Here is an 8,400-nt window from a genome sequence, read left to right on the forward strand (position 1 = left end):
AATATTCAGCGGAAGCATTTCGAGAGTAGAATAATGCTATGTATGAAGACACAACATAATCTACACATTTGATAGACATTCTTCACTTTTATGCTCAACATTTGAAAGGGGGAAAACAACACGAATCGACCATAGCTCGAAACAAATGGGAATAGCTCGAAACAAATGGGAATAACTCGAATAAAATCAGAGTATCTCAACAATCAACAACTCAAAACAAATATTATATCAACAATATTTGGCGAAAGAAAAAATATTCAGCGGGAGCATTTCGAGAGTAGAATAATGCTATGTATGAAGACACAACATATTCTACACATTTGATAGACATTCTTCACTTTTATGCTCAACACTCACCGCGCTCGTCTCCGCTCAACCTGCACATTTTTAAAAAAAATACTGGACTGAGTACTTGATGCACTCCGTGGACAAATGTCAAAAACAATTTTATAAAAATAGTTATATCATGCCTTCATTGAGAAGTATAATACTAGTGCTTAAGAAAGGAAATCATTAATTATACTCGATCAGTGTCAGTAGGTGAATTTTTTTTTAGTACATCAAGCCTTTTGTTCCGTAGGTTGTGTGTAGTGCGTGTGAGGGAAAGAGAAGGTGGAGAGGATAATCGGAAAAATAGAGCTAATTTTAAGCGAGGTGACAACCCGCTAAACCGGTTACCTAAATGGGCTTCTAATTGGGCCGTCACAATCAATTCGAAGAAAATGAGGCCCATACTTTTGGTGGGATGATCCTTCGTAAATTATTAATTGATCATATTTACTAGTATTATTTAGGTAGGCACATATAACAATGCTTAAATTGTTAAATTATGAGTATGACTATCAATTCAGTAAATCGAGAAAAAATATTATTAAATTGAAGACTTTGAATAATAGTTAGCGTAGCCAATTAATTGTGGAGTATATTAAGTTGGTAAATATTTGAAAATACGTAATGTTCAGGGAGATATCCATTAGTAATAGTAATTAGCAACGCATGAAAAGAACCCCATACAAAAAGCGTACGAAAGTGACGTTAGAAAAAAATAATGTTCCTACATCCCCATATTCTTGCTCCCGAGCATCTCCATAGCGGCGAGCGCACCGGCTAGCCAATTCTTGGCGCTCACCGAACCATTGCAGCCGGCGAGCGCCAAACAGGCGAGAAAAATGGCGAGCGCACACCGATTCCCGAGCGCTCGGCGATGCGCTCGCCGATCTCTTGGCCGCCATTGCAGGCTCCAGATCGGCGGGCAATCGGCGAGCGGGATTTTTTTTTATTTAATTTTCGAAACACTATATATACGCGGTTTGGACGTCATTTTCATTTGCACCGCTTGTTTTAACGAGTACTCTCTCTATCTTAATTTATGTACAAGAGCAACAGCGTGAAATGGAGCACAACAACGAGTCTACTCCAGGGACGAGCGGGTCTCAAACTCCCACGGTACCCGCGGGAGGTGGATGGGGTCCGATGCCCGGGTACTACTACCCTTGGCAGCAGATGATGCTCGGGGTGGCATCCGGGGGAGGTATGCCGGGATGGCAGGGGATGCTGGGGGGTCCGGCGATGCAGGGCGGGCCGGCGGTTCAGGGGGGACCGGGGATGCAACCCCCTATGCCGATGATGCCGGGCTGGACACCCGGGATGCAAATGATGCCGACGTACCCCGAGATGCAGGGGACGCCGGGGTACCCAGGGATGCAGGGGGCGCCGGGGGGGGAGGACAACGTCTATCGGCCCAGTCTTGATTTTGCTACTGCTTCTTCGCACACATCGACCCCAGTGGAGACGCAGTTCACTGGGTTTGAGACCTTCTCCTTAGAGGAGTTGGGACTAGATCTCGGGGATGCGGACACTCCCGTTCAAACGGGGGGAGTAGGGCGGGGTCGGGGTGCGCCTAAGAAGAAGAAGGGGAAGAGGGTGGTCGGCGAGTCGTCGCAGCCAGCTGGTGACGACACCTCGGCACGGAGAAAGTGGACGGACGCGGAGAACGTCGCGTTGTCCAAGCCGTGGGTGAGTGTTTGTGATGATCCCTTCACCTCGAACAATCAGAGGATCGTCAACTTGTGGGCTAAGATAGCAGCAGCCTACAAGACATTTTGCCCGGAGGGGAGGCCACGCAGCGGGGAGGAGTGCCGGAAGGGGTGTGACCGAATCCGGCAAGGGGTCTCCCGATTTTCGGGCATGTACACCAACGCCCTCCGAATGCAGTCAAGTGGCCAAACTGACGAGGACTGCAGGAGGATGGCGGAGAAAGAGTTCCCCGTGCCCGGGCTTTACAAGGAGTTTACCTACTGGAACTGCTACCTGGTGCTAATGGACTCCGAGAAGTTTCGGGCAGGAGTCGATGCTGGCTGGCCGAAGAAGCAGCGCCTGAACTATACCGATGATTAAGCCGGCGGCAGCAGCGGCGGTTCCCACGACCTCCCCGAAGATGCTCAGGAGACCCCGTCCCATCCCGCGTTTACTCGCCGCACTCGCCTGGTTGGTCAAAGGCGGGCGCAACGGGCTCGCCAGAGGTCCGAGGAGGTCCAGTCGGCATCCCCCACTGTTGTCAGCCCGACAGCCGACCTCGTCTTCTTGGCGCGTCAACAAACGAGGGCTCAGATGTACAAGGTCATATCTGACTGGAAGAATGCCACTGACCCCGAGGAGAAGAGTTTTTTTCACGCACTGCTCGTGAGTATGCGAGCCGATTTGACTGCCGCCGCGGCACAGGTGGGGGCTCAGAAGCGGGCTCAGATGCCGCAGATTTGGGGGTCTCGGATAGCAGCGACAACGGTGGCGATGGCGACGAAGACGGCGAGGAGTGAGGCGGAGGCTGGGGGCTCGTGCGTGGAGTAGGAGTTTTTTTAAGTTAAGGTAATTTTTTTAATATGTTAATGATGAACACAAATAATCATAAATTTAATTTTTTTTCATCTGAACTTCCAAGACAAAATCATGTCACTTTCCAACCAGCTAAAACCCTAATTTCTCAATATAATAAGCGATCAACAAACCAGAACATTCATCCAAATTTCTAATCATGAAAAATTACTTCATTTTCTTCTTTCCTAAACCATACAACGGCAGAATTAAAGGAGATAAATTACCTTTTTTGAAATTCAGTTTTCTTATCATCTTTTTCACATTCTTGAAATACCCAAATGATAGAAAGTAGGTTGCGTAGCCCGGTTTCATGCAAAATTGGACAGTAGTTAAGTCTTGGATGAAGTTGGGGATCTAATATTGTCATCCAATCATGGGCTTAATTATATCTGTGATATGATCTGTCCATCCGAACGGGCCCTACATGTATATAATATAATACTATAGATTAATCAAACAACTTAACTCTAGAATAATTAAGATTGTTCATATACCATATTCACGGAGATACATAAATTCTATTTTCAAGAAAATTAACCCTATTTTATTGATTAGATTCCTTAATTCGTAAAGAAGAAACAATTTAACTTGAGGTCAATTTAGACCTGCCCAAGCACCCTATATCAACGTACGAACGGATATAGTAATTTCACGAGCTTTAGATTTCATGTTTCCTCCCACTTGATTTACATAAGCATGTAGAGTACACTAATTTATCTTGCGATTGTTAAAAATAAAGGGATAAAATTAAACAAGTTGAATGAAGAATTAAACATTTCAACACAAGGTCTAGTGACATCAACAAGTGAAGAGATAGTCGAATCGATAAAGCTAATCAGGTTAATTGAAATTATTTTTGATACTATAAATTTCAAAATTTCGGTTTGATTTGATTCGGATATTCGGTTTTCGATTTTTTTGCTCACCCCTAATTCTTATTCATACTCAGCATAGCGAAGCACAAGAAATGAATAAATGAATTTAATTATGTTTACTGGCTAACTAGAAATCAAATAAGAATATTCTCTATATGGCGTAAAGCATATATACGTATTAAATTATATTAAAACCATATTAAATGGGGTTCACCTAGCATCTTGTGATACTTACCAGGCTACCTAAAGATTAGTTTACAAACTATAAGATATATATTCAAATAAAAGAATAACTTCATTATATACGTAATTGAGGGAGAAGATCCGTGGAAAACACAGCAGCAAATGCTGTGGTACTAAACGACGTAGTTCCACACAAAATTGAATAAATTTTCAGTTTAGTAATGGTTGAATGATTATTATTAAATGGTATACATTATAAAATTTTATTTATTAGATATTTAACTGAACGGCTGTAGTGCAGCAAGATAAGTCAACTAATATTTTCAAATTTCAATTATAATTATACTATTTGTATTAATTAGCATATTACACAGATATAGAAGGAGAGAATGAAATCTTAATGAAAATAAGACTACTGCATGATTACAGGGATTACCATAATAAGAGATACATAACAAAATAATACCGATTATAGCCTTAGGCGATTTACATAGAATTAAAAATAGAAAAAAAGAAAATCAAATTAATGAAGCCATTAGATCACATAATCAGATGATGAAATCCTTAATGGCCTATAATTGGTCTGCATTTCTTTATTAAGATGCATTCTTGTTTGCCTCAAAATGGATCCTCTTATATTGCTTATAGCATCGTAATCCAAAATTAAGACCAAATCTACTCGTTAAATTTTAAAGTGATTAGATGAGATTAATCCTTATGAATTTTAATAAATATTAGACAAAATATCAACAAAGGGTAAGATCATCATTTTGTTATTATATCATAATTTTCGTGTTTCTTTATATCAACATAGTGCTTTAACGCAATGACACACGAAAATATAACACAGTTTTATTGAAATTTTTTTGATGTATTTGTTTATAAAAAAAAATTGGTTATCAACATATACGAAAACTGAAATAAAAATGATAAAATTGCATCATCATCCAGTACACTCTTGTCTGTATGGTTGAAGGTTTATTTAGTGGTAATAAACATAAAAAATGTAAAAACATGAAAAATTAGTACTACTATTTCCAATCAATCGTTGGTGTGGTTGTGATCTGGTAGCGGCAAAGGGGGCAACATAGAGTCTTCCGCAGCCAAAGCACGATGCACTTGGCGTGAAACAAATGCTTACACTGCATCTGCAACGCCACACCATGGGTGGTGATCTCCTCTAAGCATATGCAGCAAGAACAAGGCCTCTGTCTCGCCCCCTTAACGCAGAGACTCCAGCCATGATATTGTCTACTCCCCATCATATACACGTAGGAGTATGTGATACGTATCTTCAAATCCACATTAAGTTCGGCGTATTTGGGTAGGGTCTGGATAGACTGGGTCACCTTGTCCCACACGTACTTGATCGAGTGGCTACTTATGCGCTCGTCGGCCTGGTTGAGCTTGTCGCCTTGGAGATGATCACGGATGATTGTTCTGACCTCTTCTTGTATGGCATCATACGACAAGTTGTGTCGGACGATTAGGTGGGCGGTGCCGGCAGAGCTGGTGGCCTTGGAGGATAGGAAGGGAAGATGGCGTAGGGCGGTTCCAGAATCTTGGTTTATAAGATAGGTAGACACTTTGGTGTGGAAGTAAATGTTTATTTTGAGACTCAGATGAGGGAATTCACTTGGACTTAATACAGGTTTCTTCAACATGAATTTTACCGAACGTTCATATATGCTCTGCGTTCGCATTTTTTTATTTTTCCTGGAAAGATATAGGTAGGAGGGAGGGTGTGCTTTAATATATAGATAGATGAAGGAAGAAACCCAATTGTTATATCTATATCTATTAGGTATAGGAGTATACAATTGATTGGCTACGCTAACTATAAAAAAATCGTCAATTTAATCATATTTTGTAGTCTACCTATATCTATCTATATACGGTTTGGATTGTACTTCTAAGTTAATCAAATTTTTTAGATTTTGTACTAACCAGGCCCAAGATACACATATTAATTATAAAATGCCATTCCAGTGTACAATAAAAGCCCAATGGGCTGTAAAATTAAATTGCATAATTTGCACCCAAATTTAGCATATATCTCTGAGACTTACCTAAGAAGAAAGTAAATAAAAGTGAATATGGGGGAAGACAGTTTTTTATAATGTCTCTTTCATGCGTTACAAATTAATTATAGATATCCAAAAATACTCATAAACATTAATTCAAAATACGGATCGAGTAGTATTTAGCAACTTAATAGAGTTACAATTGATTGGCTAAGCTAACTATAAACAATCGTCAATTTAATCATATTTTGTCAATTAATTGAATTGTGACCACAAATATAATCAATATAGCCATAGTCATTATTCAACAATTGAAGCATCGGTATCTATTTCATGGATAACAATTGAATATGTGAATTGAGAGTTGTAATCAATGTCGAACCCTTCTTAAAGACCGAACTAAAGACTAAATTTGGGCCATTCATTTTTCTTAATCTTGTGGTTAGGATTAATTTACAATTAATTTAATATTTTATTCAATACAAACATTTTTTTATTTTTTAAAATTTTTTTATTTTTTTACTCAATAAAAACTCGCTGGAGTAAGTAATGAACTATATTCACTAAATAATGAACTAAATGAACATATGTTATGAAGTATGTTTTTTAAAAAAAATTTAAATTTTTTTATTCAATAAAAACTTATTGGAGTAAGTAATGAATTATATTCACCAAATAATGAACTAAAAGAACGTATGTTATGAAGTTATTTTTCGTCTTCATTACATAGCGAATTTACTTCAATTGAAAGATAATTATGTCATAACACATTATGAAGTAATAAACTAATGAGATGGAGTAATAAACTAATTGAGATGAAGTAATAGCATGACTAAATGAAGTAATAAGTTCATTACTACTGCTTGACGTTTAACGCAGTTAGCATTGTATTCCAATAAAATGTCAAATTTACTTCATTACTAACGCTCATTTGGTTCGTTATTTTTTAAATATAGTTCATTACTACCGTTTAACACTAAAATTTGTTGTATCATTAATGTATTTCAATAACATGTGTGCTTTACTTCATACCATACGTTCATTTAGTTCATTATTTAGTGAACATAGTTCATTATTTACTCTAGCAAGTTTTTATTGAATAAAAAAATAATTTTTTAAAAAAAAATTTAAAAACGATTTTATCTAATAAAATATTAAATTAATCATAACCACAAGATTAAGAAAAATGAATGGCCCAAATTTGATCTCTAGTTTGATCTTTAAGAGTGAATTAGTGAATAATGAGACTGTGGCAATTAATGAAATTACTTAAGTAGGAAATCAAGTTGTGAGTTCGCACACACCTGTGATTCAAGAAACCAACTATTAATTCCCTTGTGTATCACTCGAAAAAGTAATTAAAAGAAGAGGTAGAGAGGGACTTAAGTAAGTGCACAAGCTGGAGGTGAAGGCATCGACGACGTAACTCCCAATTTAGCCGAACCCTTGCAAAAAAATAATGATATGAAATAACAAAATTATAAAGCACTCCTATATATATATATGTTGCAATTATCGCATACAATTGAACTTAAACAATGATCTATCACATAATTGAATGGAATTCAAGTTACCGACTAAATTACTCAAGAAGGATAAATAAAGATAGCTAAAACAATTTGGTGAGAGACCTCAGGCTCAGCTGCAATCTAAATTCATCTAAATTCGTCAACGTGGAATTATTCATCTGCTATGCAAACTTTGCATAGACCGCGATATTAATGTTGTTGCATGCGATACAACAAAAATCGGAGGAAGCTAAGGGACTGAAAAGTATATTACCGACGGGAAGGGCCGAATCGGTCGGATGCTAGGCAAGGCGAGGAAACTGGGAAGGAGTGAGGGAGAGAGAGCTTCAACCGGCTCCTCTTCTACTTCTAAAACTATGCTAACCAGTGGCGAATCCAGGATTTTTGGTTTAAATTATCAGAACTTCAAAATCCGAACGATCTATTTTCTTCTCTTTATTTTGATTTTGAACAAAATCTTTATTTTTAATTTTTTGCTTAAGAAATTTCATCATATATAAAAAAATGGATTAATGAAAAATTTATTTTAAATTTTGCCGAATGTATTTTTTAATTAAAAATCATATTTTGACTTATTTTAGGCAAAAACTTCAATTACTTTAAAAAAGGACATAATGCATCCTTACCATTTTCTATATAATTTATTTCTCATGTTTTACGTCAAATATATTTTTCATATTTTATGTATGATCATAAACGAGCATTGAGGAAAAGTTTGGTTTTAAAATATATATTTTTCAACAAAAAGTAAAAATTGAAGAAAACAAAGCCATAAGAGAGCTACAAATGAGTGTAAGAAAGAAAATTTGTAATATAAAAGAAGTGTGCAGAAAACAAAAAATCAAGTGATTAAAATATGAGAATTGAAAGAAAGTTGATTTAAATCTAAATAATATTAAACAAAGAGTAATAATT

The 8,400-nt window shown here is 37.2% G+C and overlaps 1 protein-coding gene across 1 annotated transcript; it reads right to left on the reverse strand.

Moving 5' to 3' along the window:
• Positions 1 to 4,963: 4,963 nt before the first annotated feature.
• On the reverse strand, positions 4,964 to 5,635 carry LOC121757479. The gene has a single exon (XM_042153021.1). It carries the CDS (start codon positions 5,633 to 5,635, stop codon positions 4,964 to 4,966), a length of 672 nt encoding a protein of 223 aa, XP_042008955.1.
• Between the last annotated feature and the right edge of the window lie 2,765 nt (positions 5,636 to 8,400).

Source organism: Salvia splendens, chromosome 1 (assembly GCF_004379255.2).
Source record: "Salvia splendens isolate huo1 chromosome 1, SspV2, whole genome shotgun sequence".
Taxonomy (NCBI): domain Eukaryota; kingdom Viridiplantae; phylum Streptophyta; class Magnoliopsida; order Lamiales; family Lamiaceae; genus Salvia; species Salvia splendens.

What these genes read in the sequence shown, in the direction of transcription:
- LOC121757479 (XM_042153021.1), bottom strand. Translation starts at nt 5,635, where the DNA reads ATGCGAACGCAGAGCATATATGAACGTTCGGTAAAATTCATGTTGAAG.